General features: G+C 37.5%; 1 protein-coding gene across 12 annotated transcripts in view; it reads right to left on the bottom strand.

Annotated features, from left to right (window-relative positions):
• Window positions 1–21,322, bottom strand: part of LOC136825269 (leucine-rich repeats and immunoglobulin-like domains protein 3) — a 62,870-nt gene that overhangs the window by 40,314 nt on the left and 1,234 nt on the right. For all 12 annotated transcript variants that reach the window (XM_067081325.1, XM_067081326.1, XM_067081328.1 and 9 more), the window contains exon 2: window positions 6,794–7,056. In XM_067081325.1, coding sequence (XP_066937426.1) covers window positions 6,794–7,056 — 263 coding nt within the window. The remainder of the gene's footprint in view (window positions 1–6,793; window positions 7,057–21,322) is intronic.

The raw sequence follows: 21,322 nt of genomic DNA, 5'->3' as shown, positions 1-21,322 counted from the left end.
CACTTTTTTAATAACAATTACAAGAGAATGTTAAATTTCAATCATTTGCACTGAATCACTGCACGCCCACAGTTACATGAATAACGAAAAGAGAGAGAGAGAGAGAGAGAGAGAGAGAGAGAGAGAGAGAGAGAGAGAGAGAGAGAGAGAGATTCTCACTTTTCAGACATACTTCAATTAACTCTGAGGAGGTCGAAAGGTCCGCTTTCAATTCTCGTTTCTTCATTAAATTTTTTTTGTAAGAGCCGTTTGTATTACTTCATTTTCTTTTCCTATTTTCTCTCTCTTTTATTTTTTTTTTTTTTTTTTTGCTTTAGTAAAATGCCCCTGACTAATGCTCTGTTTTACGGTCAATGAAAATACGACAGCGGGATAATAGAACGGAGAATAGAATATAGAATTTGGGCCAAAGGACAAGCGCTGGAACCTATGTTACCCCTTAGGTTTTCCTCTTGTCAGGAGGAAAACCTCGCAGTTGCACTGCGAAACAATTGTTGGGAAAGGGCTGAGGAAAGTAAGATGGAGAGAAGAGAATATGAACAGAGGTACAGTAAAAGGAATCAAATGGACTGCAGCTAGGGATCGAAGGGACGCTGCAAAGAACCTTAAGTAATGCCTACAGTGCACCGCGTGAGGTGCACCGACGGCACCACCTCTCTACGGGGTACAGAGAGATGAGCCTAGAGTTCAACGTCCCTCGGGAAACATAAGCGCTACAAAATCCACTCGATCAAGAAACACCAAAAGAATCTCTGCTCTGAGAGTACCTCTCTTCCTCCCTCCCTCCTCCCAGGCATCCACTGAGTGGAGAGATAGAAAACAGAGCAAAAATAATGGCGTATCCATTACGCGTCATTATAATTTCATAGATTCTGACCCTTTTTTTTTTCTCGTCAGACTCCGGACAGAGGCTAAATCGCCGAGTCGTTAAGAGATCTCTCTCTCTCTCTCGCCGAAGTCTCTTTTTGGTTCTTTCTTTTCTTCTGTTTTTATTGATGCTAAATTTTTTTCCCCGATTTTACGCTACTTCCGCCTCTATTATATCCGTTCTTGTGAAGCTTACATACACACACACATATATATTTATATTTATATTATATCGCATACATACACAATATATATAAATATATATATATATATATATACATATGTATGTATATATATATATATATATATATATATATATATATATATATATATATATATATATATATATATATATATATATATATATATATATATATAGAGAGAGAGAGAGAGAGAGAGAGAGAGAGAGAGAGAGAGAGAGAGAGAGAGAGAGAGAGAAATTCAGAAACATCTACAAGAACAGTGGCATTCCCTTTTACAGAAAGGATAATTTCTCTGGATTATATAACCCATCCTTTAGAGAATATGTTTAAGAATTTTAATAACGATACATTTACTACCATATTCTACAGAGCCCACAGACTCACATCAACATGCGAATGTTATAATGATGTAACAATATTCATTATGAACTCTTTGAGAGAGAGAGAGAGAATTTCCTACCTTCCACTCCATCACAGACATTTAACGCAAAACTCGTTACCCATACCTGCTTCCAAATATTTCAATTACTATCCTTTTATCATCATTTCTAGAGATATTCACTGCGCATTTACCCTTTCTTGAAATTTCAACCTGTCAAACTTGCAAATACCTTGAACGCTTTCGCTAGCTTTTTCAACTTTTCCTTACTATCAATTTTGCCCCAGACGAGTCACTCCCCAGTCTAACTAGTTTCTCGTGTCATCCGAGAGTGTTGCCGTGACGTCACGATGACCAGAGAGACATAGGTAGACGGACGGGCGAAAGAGAATGACAAGTCTTGACGCTTCGTCTTGACATTTCGTCCTTCTTTTGCGAAAGCAAGAATTTTGACGAAGATTCTCCTCCAACAGAGCTTTCAATTTCCAGCCACTTGCAATTGCAAACTTTTTTGTTCTGCTAGGCATTTGCAAGTCAATGAGAAGCAACATTCAAGCCTTGCACGAAGGAGCTTTCTCTCTTTACTCTCTTTCTTTCTCTTCGGTTTCTTCAAGAATCTGGTCGAGTGAGGATTCCGTCTGAAAGTCCCTTTGTTCACCTGGGGGTCATTTTTGTATTTTGATCAGCTGTCCTGATAGTCATTCTCCTGTAGTCTGTTCTCAAGAGTCATTCTTCCGTCTCTTGATATCTGTCCTCGTTCTTCCATTATCTCATATTCTGGGCCACTCTTTTGTCATGTGATATTCTGGGCCATTCTTCTGTCACCTGATATTCTCAGCCATTCTTTTGTCGTCTTATATTCTGGGCCATGCTTCTGATATTCTCAGCCACTTTTCTGTCATCTGATATTCTGGGTCATACTTTTGTCATCTGACATTCTGGGTCATTCTTCCGTCTATTGGTATCTGTTCTTGTTCGTCTGTCATCTGATATTCTGGACCACTCTTCTGTCGTCTGATATTCTGAGCCATTCTTTAGTCACCTGATATTCTGGGCCATTCTTCCGTCTTTTGATATCTGTCCTTGTTCGTCAGTCATCTGATATTCTGGGCCACTCTTCTGTTACCTGATATTCTGAGTCACTGTTCTGTCAACTGATATTCTGGGCCACTCTTCTGTTACCTGATATTCTGAGTCATTGTTCTGTCAACTGATACTCTGGGCCACTCTTCTGTTACCTGATATTCTGAGTCATTGTTCTGTCAACTGATATTCTGGGCCACTCTTCTGTTACCTGATATTCTGAGTCATTGTTCTGTCAACTGATATTCTGGGCCACTCTTCTGTTACCTGATATTCTGAGTCATTGTTCTGTCAACGGATATTCTGGGCCACTCTTCTGAACTTACCTGATCATTCTGAGTCATTGTTCTGTCAATCTGATATTCTGGGCATTCACGTCTTTTGATGTCTGTCCTTTACCTGTAATATGATATTCTGAGTCATTGTTCTGTCAACTGATACTCTGGGCCATTCTTTTGTTACCTGATATTCTGAGTCATTGTTCTGTCATTTCTCTCCAGATATTCTGTCATCTGATGTTCTGGGTTACTCTTTTTCACCTGAACTGGTCCATTCTTCGTCATGAGTCATCTCGTCTTTTGATATGTTTGTTCTTCAGTTATCTGATATTCAGGGCATTCTTCCGTCTTTTGATATCTGTCCTTGTTCTTCTGTAATCTGATATTCTGGGCCACTCTTCTGTCACCTGATATTCTGGGTCATTCTTTTGTCATCTGATATTCTGGGTCATTCGTCCGTCATTTGATTTCTCTCCATGTTCTTCTGTCATCTGATTTACTGGTCCATTCTTCTGTCATCTGATATTCTGGGTCATTCTTCCGTCATTTGATTTCTGTTATTGTTCTTCTGTCATCTGATATTCTGGGCCATTCTTCTGTCATCTGATATTCTGGGCCATTCTTCTGTCATCTGATATTCTGGGCCATTCTTCTGTCATCTGATATTCTGGGTCATTCTTCTTTCATCTGATATTCTGGGCCATTCTTCTGTCATCTGACATTCAAAGTTTTTCTTTTAGTACTGTTTGATCATGTGACTCATTCATTGTCTGTTATTTCAACGTCTGAGAGTTCTTATTCTATCGCTTGGTCATTTTAGCATCTTTCTGTCTTAGTTGATTTATGTTACTCTTCCTTCGTTTCATATTCTGGGACATTCTTCTGCCATCTAAAATTCTGAGACAGTCTTCTGTCAACAGTTACTGATCAACTGACAGTTATTCGTCTAGAAGGTCACTGTTTTCTCATTCTGACCATTCTTTTGTCCACAAGAAGAATTCGAACTAAAAATTCATGAAATTTAGTCTTAAGAAAGTGAAAAGGGGGAGTTGGAGAAGTTGGACAGCAAGATATAAAGATACCTAGAAGGTGTGAAAGTGCAAGGATCAAAAGGTGGAAATGGCACTAAGAAGCAATAGCTAGAGAGGTTGGACAGCAAAACTGAAGAAATGAAGCGTGAACGGAAGTAAAGTAAAAGGCTTTCAAGTGACCAGGGGCCTAAGGGATGCTGCAAACACCTTTTTGTCGAGCCTACAGTGCACCATGTAAGGTGCACCGACGACACCACGAGGAAGCGAAGAATCTTGTGGTCAGATATTTGTTTAGGGTCGATGAAAGCATTTCTCATAAATATAATATGAACACCGGTTACTTTCTAGAAGAAGGAATCATTCCTGTTTCTACCTACTTGATTAATAAGCGCGTGTCCGTGAAATTCTTGCGTCCATCAGTTATTCCTAGACCCCCTCCCCATAACCCTTTTTTACCCCCACGCCCCCAATAATAACTTTTCAAGCCAAGAGATCCGGAGAGTCATAATTTACTTTAGGGAGCCTAGTTCCTCGACTCGCCTCTAGGCTGCTGCTGGAGGCCTCGTATTTGTCTTGTTTATAACTTTGCGAAGGAGCTTTCCCTGGGCTGAACGCCTCCCAAGGCGCGCCCGTGAATAGGAAATGAAACACCGGGGAAAAAGTAATGAACCAGGGAGCTGGAAAATGAAGGAAACGTAACGATAACGGGAAAAATAGAATATAGAATATTGGGATATAAAATTTAGGCCGAAGGCCAAGCGCTAGGACCTATGATGAGGTCATTCAGAGCTGAAAGGGACACTGAGAGCAAAAATGTTTGAAAGGTGTAACAGGAGGAAAGTCAGACGGAAGAAAGCGAATATGCACGAAGGTACAGGAAAAGGAATGAATGAAAGAGGTTGCAGCTAGAGCCGTCGGGAAGCTACAAAAAACCTTAAGTGATGCCTACAGTGCACCACGTTAGGTGCACTGACCCCCCTACGAGGGGTAAAAACAGAGCAAAATCTTGATACATAGAAGCAAGATGAAGGAGAATAGCACTGAGATAAGGAATGAACATACGGAAATATCGTGAAATAGGAAAGGTAAAATAAAGCGCACAAAAAATGGTTGATTTTATGAAACTGATCTGTCAGGTCAAGCACTGGGGCATTTTCAGTCACCAGTGCTTAAGACGGCGGAAGGAGGGAGTTGGAGTGGTTGGACAGCAAGATAAAGCGATTCAGAAAATAAAGGAGAAGTACAAGGTTCTGAAGATGGAACTGAGAGAAATCCCCACAGATGCACTAAGAAGTATTGGTTACAGGGGTTGAACAGCAAGACTGAAGAAAGGAAGAGGGAAAGGAGGTGAAGTAAAATGCAAAAAAAAAAAAAAAAAAAAAAAAAAAAAAAAAAAAGGCGCAGCTGCGGGCCATAGGGATGACTCTGAAACCCTTTAGTTATGCCTACAGTGTACCACGGGAGTTGCATTGACGGCTAACCTCCTAAGGGGCACACACATGAAACTGGGGAGGAATATCCGGAAGAGAACGAATGAATTAAAGGAGGAAACACAGGAGAAAATGAAAAGAGCGCAAAAATATACAAAGATATAAATTATAAATAAACATGTAAAAAATGAGCAGAAGTTTTTTCGGCGCAATCGAGTTTTCTGTACAGCCGCTACATGGTATAATCAAGGCCACCGAAAACAGATCTATCTTTCGGTGGTCTCGGCATAATGCTGTATGAGCCGCGGCCCACGAAACTTTAACCACGGACTGGTGGTGGCCTGGCCTATATCGTTGCCAGATGCACGAATATGGCCAACTTTAACCTTAAATAAAATAGAATCTACTTAGGCTAGAGGGCTGCAATTTGGTATGGTCGGCGACTGGAGGGTGGATGATCAACATACCAATTTGTAGCCCTCTAGCCTCGGTAGTTTTTAAGATCTGAAGGCGGGCAGAATAAGTGCGGACGGACAGACAAAACCATCTCAATAGTTTTCTTTTCAGAAAACTAAAAGAAGGGAAATCGGTGAAAAACTCTTGACGTTACCGTTTAAGATGACGTATATATATATATATATATATATATATATATATATATATATATATATATATATATATATATATATATATATATATATATATTGTTGTCCTCACCCCTCACCTCTCTGATGATGTTGTTGTCCTCACCTCTGATATTACTGACCTCACCTCTCTGATGTTGTTGTCCTAACCTCTCAGATATTGTTCATGTCCTCACCTCTCTGATGTTATTGTCCTCACCTCTTTGATATTGTTGTTGTCCTCACTTCTCTGATGTTACTGCCTTCAATGTCTGATACTGTTGTTGTCCTCATTCCTCACCTCTGTGATGACAATGTCCTCCCTCTCTGACATTATTGTCCTCAACTCTCTGAGGTTGTCCTCACCTTTCATATATAGTTGTTATCACCTCTCTGATAGTGTTGCAGTCCTCACATCTCCGCTATTGTTGTCCTCACTGTCCTCGCCTCTCTAATGTGGTTGTCCTCACCTTTCTGATATTGTTGTCCTCGCCTCTTTGTTGTTGCTGTCCTCACCTTCCTGATGTTATTATTCTTACCACAATGATGTCATTGTCCTAACTTCTCACCCCTCTATTACTGTAATTACTTCTGTTATTGTAGCCCTCACCTCAGATGTTACTGTCCTCACCTCCGATGTTGTTGAAATTGTCCTCACCTTTCTGATGTTGTTGCTACTGTCCTCAGCTCTGATGTTGTTGCTATTGTCCTCACCTCTGATGTTGGTGCTTTTGTCCTCACACTCTGATGTTGGTGCTATTGTCCTCACCTCTGATATAACTGTTGTCCTCACCTCTGATGTTGTTGCTATTGTCCTCACCTCTTGATATAACTGTTGTCCTCACCTCTGATAATGTTACTGTTGTCCTCACCTCTGATGTTGTTGCTATTGTCCTCACCTCTCTGATGTTGTTGTTGGCCAGGTCGAGGGACTGGAGGGTCATGCCGAGAGCCGACAGGGAGGACCTCTCGACGGTGCTGACGTTGCTCCGGATGATGTTGAGGTGCTTCACCTGCAGCCCCAGGAAGAGGTAGTCGGGCACGCGGGGCATCTTGCAGTTGCGGAACTTCATCCAGTAGATGGTGAAGGGCTTCCTCTTCAGGATGTCAAGGGCGCTGCGCACGTGCTTGTCGTCTGCATGATCGCAAACTATGTCCAGACCTGTGGGTGGTGCGTGTTATACTGCCTTGAACCTTCGTTCTGACATCATCGGGAGAGAGAGAGAGGGGGGAGGGAGGAAGAGGGCAAGGGGGTTGGTAAGTATACTTTGGGGTTGGGGAATGTTGGAGGAGGGGAGGGGGCAAGTACTTCTCTGGACATCTTTTACATGTTGGAGGAATTTGTTGGTGAAGAAGTTAAACGTGGGGAACCAAAAGGACTTTCTACTTATATTTTTAAAAATGGGGAGGGAGGGAGGGAAAGTAGCACCCCCTTAAAGTATTTATTTTGGGATTTCACTGAAGGGTTTTGTTTTGCAGGGACTGGGAAAATACACTAGATTAAAATTAGGATTTATTCATTAGTCATTAGGCGATGGAGATGAATATTAAACACCAGCGAGAATGAATGATTATGAAAACGGAAATTAAAAAACTGAAAATAAATAAAAACCAGAAATTGTCAGACATAATAAAACGGCGATACAGGAACACATCTGAAAAAACCTAGAAAAAACAAATCACCAAAATAACTTGATTTTCAAAAATAACTTGAAAATAAGCTCAGGACCGCAGGCGCAGAGTATGGCTACAAAAAAGATTAAAAACAATTCATACAATTTCTAATAATAACGGAAAAGCAAAAACACACGAAAAACCTTTCGTACAAAGCTTGAGAGAGAGAGAGAGAGAGAGAGAGAGAGAGAGAGAGAGAGAGAGAGAGAGAGAGAGAGAGAGAGAGAGAGAGAGAGAGAATTAATATATAGAGAATAATTTAAGACAAACGGAAAAATTCTAATTAAAAGGGAATGATAAAAAAGAAGACAAGAAAACTAAATTTATGTCTGTGTGCTTATGTAAATGTGTCGTGTATACGCACAGATATATATATATATATATATATATATATATATATATATATATATATATATATATATATATATATATATATATATATACATACACACACACACACATATATATATATATATATATATATATATATATATATATATATATATATATAGTTATATATACATACATATATATATATATAATATATATATATATATATATATATATATATATATATATATATATATATATATATATATATATATATATATGTGTGTGTGTGTGTGTGTGTGTGTGTGTGTGTGTGTGTGCATAGATCCTTATCATTGTAATTAGAAAATAAACTTGCACAAACCGAAACATTTAACCAAGGAATAATGAAGCAACGAAAAAAAAGAACGAACGAGTTTTATGCAAGATGATGATAACAATGATAATAATGATACTGATGATGATGATGATGATGAAGACAGTCATGACTCACAAAGTTCATCATTAAATCTACTCGTGACCCAAAAGGTAATATAAGTGAGAATCAGGCTAATAACACACTACAGGTACATTGTATATAACTGCTCATCATGAAAGCATTAAAAACTGCGTACATAAATGAAACTGCTCCACTTTTTGGAAATGATAATTAAGGGGAAACACACACACAGAAAATGTCGGAAAAAAGCCCTAAAAATATATGAGTGGGGGGAGGGCTGGGGGGTGGGGTGGAGAGGCTAATGGGTGAACAGGGTGTAAAAATCGGTGCTATACAGAATCTTATCTTAACTGAAAAAAGGCAACAATCAATCAATCAGTCAAATCTAAGTGCAATATATGAAAAAAAACAGGTTGGTGCAAATGGTACTGTGGAGGGCCTCTTCAGTAAATGGCTTTTCTTTCTTTCTTTCTTTCTTTCCTTCTGACTACTCAAGTTCTGTGTTGACATTCTACTCTTTCAGATTCATCATCATCACTTGTGTGTCCTTATGTGAGGAAGCAAGACAAGTCATAATTATATGCTTCATTTTGACTGGTTTTGAAAGGCAGCAGCAGCAGCAGTAGTAGTAGTAGCAGCCTCATGAGTGATAGCAGCACGGATCTTAAATTACATCAATTACATCTAAATCCTGAAGAAACTACTAAAAAAAAAAAAGCATTTGCCATTTTTTTATATCAAATTCTCAGACATCATAATATTATCTGCTGAACAAAATCTTTTACTGAGGATGCCGTATAGATAAATCACCGTGTACTGACCAGCAACAGTATTGTCTCTCAGTTTGTGCTGGGGGATCATGCAAAAAAAGGAACACAAAACAAAAAAAAGGAAATCATATCAAAACGAAATCAGTAGAATAACTGAATACATATAGATGAAAATCTCAATTCAACAAAAAATGACCTGACGTTTTGGCTAAGTCGTCGAATGGGTGGTCAAAAATGTTTTTGAAGGGCAAAAAGAATACAATTCTTAGTGACCAAAGGAGTAGATCAAATGTGAATCGACCACTTACCCAATATGCACACAATATCAAAGTGGAAAACACACACAGGTACTTTCGAGTGCAGGTGACTAGGAGGCGTTAGGCTTTCCAGCCGCTGAGAGTGACCGAATAAATGTGTCATTGAATACATGAGGTAACCAATTGGCTATGACTCGTTGAATAACATCAGCGAGACTTTGGGCTAATCGCCTTGTCCTAGTCACGCTATACTCACGTCCACTACCCACAGCTGTTTCAGTGCTTGCTTGTTTGACAGCCTCGCCTGCTCTGGTCAGTAAATTTGATGAAGTGTTCGAGGGTCTGTTCATCTATTCATTCAAGGTACCTTAGTGTTCCATAAATAATTCAATTGGAAAATTGAATACTGGAAGCAACGTTTTCCAATGAGTAAGGGAGGCTATATTGGTAATGATTTTGTGAAAGTTCTCTGCTGTCCTTGCACACAAATCATTTCGACAACAACATCCAGACGAAAGAAACAGCGTCATTCAAATCGTTCATCACTTTGCACGAATCCCCTTCCGTCAGTCAAATCCGAAAGAATTCTTTTTCACATTCATCCCTTCAGTTCTGTGGACACTAAGTCTTGTGGTGAAGGCAACCGTCTTGCTCGAGATGCTATACATTATCATTCTTACAAATCTACAAATTTATAGTTCGTCGTTTCACCGCCGCCTGTGTTATTTGTATTCTTCTGAATTGGAACTGGAATATAGAATTTAGGCCAAAGGCCGAGCGCTGGGACCTATGAGGTCATTCAGCGTTGAAAGGGAAACTGACAGTAAAAAAGTTTGAAAGGTGTAACAGGAGGAAAACCTCGCAGTTGCACCATGAAACAATTGTTAGGAGAGGGTTAAGGAAAATCAGATCGAAGATAGGGAATAAGAACGGAGGTGCAGTAAAAGGAATGAAAGGGGTTGCAGATAGGGACGTTGCAAAGAACCTTAAGTAATGCCTACAGTGCAGCGCGTGAGGCGCACTGACGGCACTACCCCCGACCCCTGCGGGACATATCCTTCTGAAAAACTTTCCGGCTCCGTAACCTGGCCCTTGATTTAGTCTCCATCTACCTATATACATATTTACATCCAGTTTCAAAGCGGACGAAGGACCCGTTGCCTTAAAACTTCCGATGCTGGCGAAAGTTTGGAGATGAGGGCTGGGCGCTGAATGACACACTCATTAATCTTTCACGATCGACGTCCGGAGCTAAAAGGGCTTCCGATTCCTCTCTCGAGGAAGAAAATGAATTCAGCCAAAATTTCATCTTACAGGAAATCCAATTAAAAAAGCTTTTTTTTTTTAATTATATAATAGCCGGTATGAATATTTTCGTGAGGAATCTCTCTCTCTCTCTCTCTCTCTCTCTCTCTCTCTCTCTCTCTATATATATATATATATATATATATATATATATATATATATATATATATATATATATATACTGTATGTATGTATAGACACCACCCTACTACCCTACTTACGAACATTCAACTTACAAACATTCACTGATACAAACAAACAGGATCGCAAATTAAAATTGTGTTCAGAGTGCTCCCCTTTGGACCTATAAGTTCAAATTCTTTTTGTGCGCCTATTTTGTACGTACAGTACTGTATGCACTGTGTACTGTGTTTTCGGAAGAAAAACTACAGTACTGTATTGATTTATATCAGACTGTACTTCAATGGGCATGAAGAGCACAGTAACCAACTTACAAACAATCCTACATACAAACGGCCGTCCGAACGTAACTCGTTATATATATATATATATATATATATATATATATATATATATATATATATATATATAATTATATAATATTTATATGTATTTATATATATAACGTGAATCAAAGTTTACATAATACATAAATAAATACACATTCATAAAAACACACATACACATATTATATATACATATGTATGTATATATATAATATATATATATATATATATATATATATATATATATATATATATATATATATATATATATATATATATATATATATATATAACAATAATCATTACCAACGTTACCAACCCTTTCAATAGCTCACTGGAGGCTTTTTTATTTTTTTTTTACCTTTCAACAAAACTGAACTCGACCAAACTCGACTTCAGCAGCAGACCTGTGGAACAGAGGAGGCTGGCGAGGTGATGATCAAGCAGTATTATTAAGATCTAAAATCACAACAGGTCGAAGAAAAAGAACTCTAGTGAATGTTAGGGGGAAAGATCTTGTGTCCCTCTAGTTTTTTTTCTTTTGCTTTATCCACTTTTTTTTTCTTTTTTATCCAATAACAATTCTCTTTTTATTTTCTCTACTGTTTTGGAATTCGAAAGAGATGATAATTTTCCTCAGCTCTGACTGGGGCTCTCGCGAGAAAAGCAAGGTTTGGAGTGTGCGTGTCAATAGCACTAATTGATTTACGTAGCTCAAATCTACAGTAGAAGAAGTATCAACACTCAGGAGTTAATGAGAAATAAAGTATTTTAAATAGAAGTGTTAAAATGAAGTGTTAAAGTGTTACAGTTTGTTAAAGGAAGAGTGTATAAGACAGTAGTGAGACCAGCTTTGATTTATGGAGCAGAAACGTGGCCAGTGAAGAGAGCGCAAGAGAAGAAATTGGATGTGGTAGGGATGAAAATGCTTGGATGGATGTGTGGAGTGATACAAATGGACAAGATCAAGAATGAAAGAATACGAGGAACTCTTAAAGTCCTAGAACTATCAAAGAAGGACCAGGAAAGAAGAAGAATGCAGTGGTATGGCCATGTGATGAGAAGGGATGAGACATACGTAGGGAGGAGAGCGATGCAGATGGAGGTGCCAGGTGAGAGATGAGAGAGAGAGAGAGAGAGAGAGAGAGAGAGAGAGAGAGAGAGAGAGAGAGAGAGAGACCAAAGAAGTGAAGGTAGATGGATGTAGTTAAAGAATATCTGAGAGACAAACAACTGGCAGAGGACGATGTGTTTGACCGAGCCTGGTGTAGGAGAAAATCTGTCAGAAAAACATCTTTTCCCACATAGAAGTGGGAAAAGATGCAGCGAAACAAGAAGAAGAAGAAGAAGAAGAAGAAGAAGAAGAAGAAGAAGAAGAAGAAGAAGAAGAAGAAGAAGAAAGAAGAAGAAGAAGAAGAAGAAGAAGAAGAAGAAACGTTTTTAATCTCGGAACAGATTGAAATGAAGCAAAGGTTGCTGAGACAGGGAATGATGTCGCGTTGATAACAGAACAGTATCGGCCTTTTTGAAACCTGAAATACAAAACACAAATTGGAGAAAAAATATTTATAAGGAATCCACTCAACAGGAAACATGACGCTTCGAAACTGTAAATGGATTTCTTAAATATATTTATTCTCTATATTGTGTTTTTAAGTTCTGGAAGTGGTATCATGTTTTCGCGGGAGGACACACACATGCGTACATCCATACGCTAACATTTCTTGACAGAAAGCCTTCTTGTGTGCTTCTGGTCCATTGTACTTATGCTTGTTCAAATAGGCTGGATAGTAAGTACGTATATATGTCTTCTGAATGAACATTAATGTATGCATGTACGAGGTTTGGATAAGAAATAAGTATGTATAGGTGTGTGTGTATGTATATGTATACATGTGTATATATATATATATATATATATATATATATATATATATATACATATACATATATTCTGAATGAACACTAATGTATGCATGTACTAGAGAGTTAAAAGAAATATATATATATATATATATATATATATATATATATATATATATATAATATATATAGTTTATATATATATATATATATATATATATATATATATATATATATATATATATATATATATATATATATATATATATATATATATCTTCTGAATGAACACTAATGTATACTTGTAAGAGAGTTGGATAGGAAGAACGAGAGTTCAAACTGCAACCATTCAGTGATGCGAAAATTATCAAGGCTGTTGGTCCAGATTGTTGCAGCGTTTTGCAAGTCTTCCCTATTCTATTTTCTGTTCAATTCCCCACCTATTTACTTGTGCAGGGCGGTCATGCATCAAAGAAAATACTTCAAAGATAGGAAATCAAAGGGGCAAAAAATTCCACTCAGCATTCAGCTATGTCTTAATAAAAACTCTAATAACCTTTTACATAAGTGAAAAAGAATGGAAAACAACTCGTGGGGTTGTAGAAGAAGAAAGAGAATGAGAAGAAGAAGAAGAAGAAGGAGGAGGAGGAGGAGGAGGAGGAGAAAATGAAGAAGAAGAAGAAGAAGAAGAAGAAGAAGAAGAAGAAGAAGAAGAAGAAGAAGAAGAGGAGGAGGAGGAGGAGGAGGAGAAGGAGAAGAATGAGAGAACTAATAAAAACATTGAGACACAAATACAGTGATCATTCATACGTTACCCGTTGTTGGACATAAGATGTAAAAGACTAAAACAAAGATTAAAAACATTGATCATTATTGCGTACCATCGCCGATGACTGGAGGGATGAGGAATGAACACTGTCATTCCAGCAACTCACTGACTGACAGATTATTATCGTTAATCACTCACACGAGCTTTCGCAAAATGATGAGTTCTTCTGTGGTGATGACCACATAACCATGAAATAATAATATATGTGATCACATAATCATCAAAACAATAACACATGTTTGTATTTATGTATGAATACAGACAGCAAGTCCCTTCCCCGACCTCAGAGTCATCGACGACGATCTTCCAGAAAAGATGGATGAGGTACACCCTAACCTAGTACTAGAACACACGTTTCATCAAAATGAATATTTCGGATGGATGTAAACTGTACTTCCACATTCCGTGAAAGGGTCTCAGTGTGACCCAGAACCTTCGAAGGAGACCTTGAGGGCTGAAAACAAAAGAAAAGAAAAAACTCTTCCTCTCGATCTCTTTGCCTCGGCTGATTATCAATTTGCCTGATTGATAAATCCTTTCTCAAGCACCGAAGCAACTTCGTAAGGATCTGGAATCTCAGAATCACAGTCCTGGAAGTCATGGAGCGTCACATTCACTTGGAAAATCATTGAAAAAAACAAAAGGCTTGTGGTTCACTTGAGAAATTTGACTGCCTCTGAAAGTAGGGCCGTTGGTTTCAAAAGGGCAAATGCCCCAAGGTTATATTACTTCGAATACCACACGCTATTAAAGTGCATTGCAAAAAGAGTTCGTTTAATTTCTGTATTTGAGAGCAGTTGAGAGCACATGGATACTTATTAAAAAAAAGGGGGGAAGATTACCATTCACTGTCGCAGTGATGGCTTGGATCTGTGAGTGGAACGGGAGACTTACTTGTATTCTGTGAACGTATTGCGTCCATGAGGCGCCAAGCCTGGACTGGAGACCGCTTCCAGAGAGCACTAACTCTACTTCTGATGGTAAAAGTCATGGCTATCATGTGGCAATGTTGTTGACAACCCGTCAAACAATACAATGGAGAAATATAATAATGATAATAATAAATCAGTCAGAAAGGAAGAAGAAGGAGACAAAATGCTACAAAAAGAGACATTATACCTTCGTCATCATGCTAATCCTACGAGAACAGAAAAGAAAGAAAGAAAGAAAGAAAAGAACAATACATAGCATTACCCCACCAGTCACGTCAAAGACTAGATGTTATCGTGCATGAGGCATGTACCATACCTCGCAAAGTATCGTACATGGATCTACGAAGATTCGTAACATTGGGCTACATTTGCTAAAAAAAAAAAAAAAAAAACACAGGCATCTCTAAATGCCGATCATCATCATCATATCTTAGGCCACATCATCATCATTATGCTTTACAGGCTGTTGTTGCAGGTGGGCAACAGAGAGCAGCAGCAGTTAGCGAAATTTTGCAAAAAAACGATTCACGTCGTGGAGGAACAGACAGACGGACAGACAGACAAAGACATGAGGTTTCTCGGGAATGGAGACTCTTCATAATGCAGCTACTGAGAGCAAATGTAGGAACTTATGGTGGTCGCTGCTTCTGGAGTGGCTGATTTATTTCTGGCGAGATCTTCCGGGTACTGTGAGGTGTCAGGTTAATAATGGTAACTGTGTCACACACCAATGGGAGTTATTGTACATATTTTGGTAAGGAGTCAGTTTGCCGTTATTTGGGTTTGATGAAAGCCGAATAGCAAGCTAGCATATTAAAAAATAAATTATGTATATGTATATATATTTGATGTATACATACATATATATATATGTATATATATAACATATATCTTTTATATATGTATATATATTTATATTTTATACATATGTACATATATATATATATATATATATATATATATATATATATATATATATATATATATATATATATATATATATATATTCATTTGCCTACGCACACACAAGTTTTAAGTATATAACCCCTTAACATCAACTAGGTAAGAGAGGACAACGAGAGCTGAAAACATTAAGAGCGTGAACAGTACTTGAAGCATTTTCCACCCTAGTCCATTTCGTTGGCAATCTTTCAGCTCCATCGAGAACTTTAAACTAAAAAGACCTTTAAAAAAAATCAGAGAAACAATTTGAGGTTTTCCACAGAATCCAAACCCGCTGTCACGGATTTCTTTAAAAGCTTCATTCAATTCCCTAGTGACATTTCCATACCTGAAAGATTCATATTGAAAAGCCTTATCATATCTCCCAAATTAGGCACGAAACATGTTTTCTAGTTCATAAAAAAACCTCAGAATATCAACATATTTGAATAATTAAGGGTAGTGTTGAAAAGGAATAGGGAACCATATTGAAAAACCTTATCATATCTCCCAAATTAGATACGAAACATGTTTTCTTGTTCATCAAAAAAAAAAAAAAACTCAGAATATCAACATGTTTGAATGATTAAGAGTAGGATTGACAAGGAATATTGAACCATATTGAAAAGCCATATATCTCCCAAATTATATACGATACATGTTTTCTTGTTCATAAAAAAACCTCGGAATATCAAGGTGTTTGAATGATTAAGAGTAGGAGTAAAAAGGAATGTTGTACCATATTGAAAAGCCATATCATATCTTCCAGATTAGATACGAAACATGTCTTCTTGTTCATAAAAAAAACTCAGAATATTAACGTTTTTGAATAATTAAAGGTATTACTGAAAAAGGAATACGGAACCATATTGGAAAGCCTTATCATATCTCCAAAATTATATACGAAACATGTTTTCTTGTTCGTAAAAAAAACAGACTATCAACTCGTTTGAATAATTAAGAGTAGGAGTGAAAAGGAAAGCTGATCGCTTGCAGGTGCTCTTCACTAAACTGTACATTACGTATAAAGGTGAACTGTTCAAATATGACCACAAAATGATTCCTGGACAACAACCAGTGACAGATAGATATTTCTGATCCTAATCATGAAATCATTTTCATCTTTGTACAATATCATCTAGTGCAACGCCACCGATCTATTTGTTGTAATAAATCAGAGGGAACCTAAAACTATAATAACAATTTTACAAAGTATATGCGAAGCAATCATTAAGAATTTCGACTTTTTTCCCCGTCTGAAAAAAGATAAAATCCAGTAATAAAAACACTTTCTTCGAGTTGGTCTTGAACCTCAAACTAAAATAACAATTTTACATAATATCTGTGAAGCGATCATTTAGAATTTAGGCTTTTTTCCCCCCGTCTGAAAAAATCTGAAACCCAATTATAAAAAGACATTCTTCGTGTCTCTCTTGAATATTTAAGAAGCCACTGTATAGAATCAAGTTAAGTGAATATATTTGAAAATAGGAGCTTTCGACCTTCCCTAAACCCCTCTTCAGCTGTACTAAACAGTAATTACAAAGTTTACGAAGAAATAAAAGTAAAAATACGAATTTTTAACAGAGCAGTTGAAATGGCAACTGTCAGTCCGTACTATTTAATTTCTTCTTGTTTTTATATAAGCGGTTAATTTTTATTTCTTTGTAAACCTTGACATTATTGTTTAGTACAGCTGAAGAGGGCCTTACGTAAGGTTGAAAGCTCCTGTCTTATATTTATTCACTTAAACTTGGTTTTTGTATATTGGCTTTTTCTTAACCAAAAATCTGAAAAGTCAGTGTCAGATATGTGTATAGAAATGGCAAAAGCAAAAAAAAAAAAAAAAAAAAAAACCAAGAGGGTCAGCATCACTGTGACTGAAGGAACAATTAAAAGATGGATGTCACTGGCGAGGCAAGAATAAAGGAGACAAGGAAACATGTGAATAATTTTCCATAACTCCGGACAGGACAAACTTACTTTCCAAATGGGGCAGAATTTGACGGCTTTCGAGTTACCCAACATCAATTTCAATATTTAGAAACATGGAATGCTGATGATAATAATTGTAGCAATACAGAACAACCATTTCTAAATTGGTTCACCATATACCATGTATAGTACTGTACAAAAAATCCCTGTACCTATCTTTTACATTTTCTGTATATAAATATACAGGGTGTCCATGAAGTCTCTTTACAATTTAAAAATAAATATATTACAAAAGCCATTGATGAGATATCTTAATAAGATTTGTTCTATGTACCCAGCAGTTATCAAAGTTTTTAATTACACTGAACCTGGGTATTTCATGTACCCTGTTGATGAAAAAGGTACTGTTAAATGAATTCCTGAAAAAGACTACTCCTCAAGAAAAGGCACAATGTGTGCCATGATTTATTGAAACAAAATCGGATATGCAGACTCAGCAAAACTACAGAACTAAGTATGGAAGAGATCCACCGTCACGTCCATCAATTCGTGCATGGCACAAGAAGTTCATGGAGACAGGGGCAGTTTTGGATAAAGGGATGAGTGGACGACCAAGAACATCTGGGGAGAACATCGATCCTGTAAGACAAGCCTTTGGTTGTTCTCCTACAAAATCCATCAGCACTGCTGCCAGACACTTTCAGCTACCACGTTCAGTAGTGCACAAAGCCCTATACAAAAACTTACGATTGTACGCTTACAAAGTGCACCTCATACAGGCACTCGAGCCAAATGATAAACCAAGACAAAAAGAGTTTGCAGTTAACAGGGTGAAACGAATTTCTGAGGATGAAACGTTCCTCAACCAGTTTGTTTGAGTGATGAGGCACCTTTCATGTTTCAGGGAAACTGAACACACATAATGTGAGAATCTGGGGATCAGAACATCCCCATGTGACAAGGGAACTTCACCGAGATAGTCCAAAGGTGAATGTGTGGTGTGGGATCATGTGCAATCGAATCATTGGTTCATTTTTCTTCAATGAGACATCAATCACTGTAGATGTTTACCTTGACCTTTTGACTGAATATGTGGCACCAAAACTAGATGACCTTCAACCAACCATCATTTTCCAGCAAGATGGTGCACCACCACATTGGGGACTGCATGTTCGTAGGTTCCTAAATCAAACATTTCCAGACCGGTGGATTGGAAGGGTTGGCCCAATTCCAGGCCACTTCTTTCACCAGATATCACTCCCCTGGACTTCTTTTTATGGGGTTATGTTAAAGATATCGTATACTGAACAAAGATACGAGACATCACTGATCTCAAGCATAAGATCACTGATGCCATTGCCACCACTGATGAGGCTATGCTACAGCGAACATGGCAAGAAATCGAGCACCGTCTTGATGTGCTTCGAAGCAACTAATGGTGCCCATATAGAGGTGTATTAAATGAGGCAAAAAAACATCAATATCTACTTCCTCATTTTGTAATAATTTTCACATACTTGTCTGTTCATTTGCCTTTGTAATATATTTTTTAAATTGTAAAGAGACTTTATGGACACCCTGTATATATATATATATATATATATATATATATATATATATATATATATATATATATATATATATATATGTATGTATGTTTATATATATCCCTATTGAGTATAATACCTGTACATAGTAGTAATTTTTTCACTAACAGTGTTCATAAGCAACAAACCATACAAAATATTAACTTAAAATTACTGTGATCACCTAACAATTAAAATTATACCACATTACACAAGTTTGAAGATCAAATTTTAGTATGTTGTCACAGATATTTAGGTCGGTGACCTTGAAGAATCAAGGTCCCTTGAAATAAGGTCTATGGATATGGCAAGTAAAGTCCCCAGTTTTCTGATACAATCAAGATCCGAATAAAAAATAAAAAAGACGAAAAGGAATTTACGGAATAAAGCTAAGGTTAATAACCGTAATAATACCTGCAGTAAATAGTAATCCTTTATCACTCTTGATATAAGCTGGAAAGATAACATACTCTTAAGTACAGTATCATTCTTAATAATAATAGTCATAGTACTATCATCATACAGTAATAATGGTGGCACTAATATTAATAATTTAATAAATAAACTTGCACCGATGAAAAACAATGGGAAACTGTGAAACCAAGTTGGACGAAAGACCGTCAAGAAAATATCGAAACTTTGAAATTTCCCTGACTGGTGAACTGACTCTGGTGTTGGCAATGTCCGTCTCAGGAGGGACAGTGAGAAGTCTATGGTACTCTCTATTGGCACTTCTGAAACCCCCTTGGGAAGCTGAGTGAGTTTCTTGATTGAAATGTCCAAAATTCGCAGGTGCTTCCACTTTGCATTGGATTTGTTGAAACAGAATAGAATACAGAATTTAGGCCAAAGGGCAAGCGCTGGGGCCTACGATGAGGTCATTCAGCGCTGAAAAAAAAATTGAGAGTACTATAAAAGGGTTTGAAAAGTGTAACAATAGGAAAACCTCCCAGCTGCACTATGACCCAAGTGTTTGGAAAGGGTTGAGGAAAGTAAGAAGGAAGAAAGAATATGAACTGAGGTACAGTAAAAGGAGTGAACGGGATTGCAGCTAGGGGCCTAAGGAAGGGACGCTGCAAAGAACCTCAAGTAACGCTTACAGTGCACAGCACGAGGAGCACTGACGGGCACTATTTTCCCCTGCGGAGGAGGGATGTGCTGAAATGAAAGGCGCGAAGAGGTGGGTCAACTGAGACAGCTCCTTCCAAAATCGACTGAATTGGCAGGAAATGCTGACCGACACTGAGGTTGCTGATTCCCTCGTTCCTTGAAGGATTGCGTTCGAGCACAGAATGCTTCACAGGTTGTTCCTCTCGACGATGCTCTGTAGGTCGTGGTTCGGGGCCCAGACGAGAATACACACTTAATGAGACATTCGGCAGCACCTGTAGGAAACCCTTACAAAATACCTGGTCATAATCTTTATTTCTTACCACTTGAGTATAATCTGAATCTAAAGCAACAGCATTTGTATGAACAATGCACCCACTGAACACCCAAATAAATGAGGCAAAGAAGTTCATATAAAAGAGGACATTACAATAAATGAGTTCCCTGTGTTTTTATCTAAACACAGTAAATAAGGCTCCAGTGTTTATACTCTCTTTATATCACTCACTACCACGACATGTGCAAGAGACGTTTCTCAATGGAGTGATGACGTCAGTGTTATAATGTGAATGCGTTGTGACTGTGATGAACTAGTGGTGACTATGTGTGTGTGTGTGTGTGTGTGTGTATCAACAGGCACCATAAGATCCGACATTCGTTGGAACTTTCTGATTCCTCTCGAAAGAAATCATACAAATATTTTTTTTTTTTTCAGAGTTTAATAAATTTTCATTCTGATCATCATCCTTTGACGGTCATAGAATCCTTCTTCTTATTATTATTATTCCTCCGACCTCTTTCTTACTGGCGTGTAAATATTTCCTTTGGTTTAATCGGCACAGAGTGATGTTATTTAAGTGCCAAACGACTTCTGAATCGATCAAAAAAAGGAGAAAAATAAAATTACTTAATCTGATCACCTGCCAGACATGAAAACCAGTCAAAAATAAATGTCCTCGCTTCTTATATCTAGAGATTTAAATGTATAG

Source organism: Macrobrachium rosenbergii, chromosome 37 (genome assembly GCF_040412425.1).
Source record: "Macrobrachium rosenbergii isolate ZJJX-2024 chromosome 37, ASM4041242v1, whole genome shotgun sequence".
In the NCBI taxonomy this organism is placed as follows: domain Eukaryota; kingdom Metazoa; phylum Arthropoda; class Malacostraca; order Decapoda; family Palaemonidae; genus Macrobrachium; species Macrobrachium rosenbergii.
This window is presented reverse-complemented; position numbering and strand designations above follow the sequence as displayed.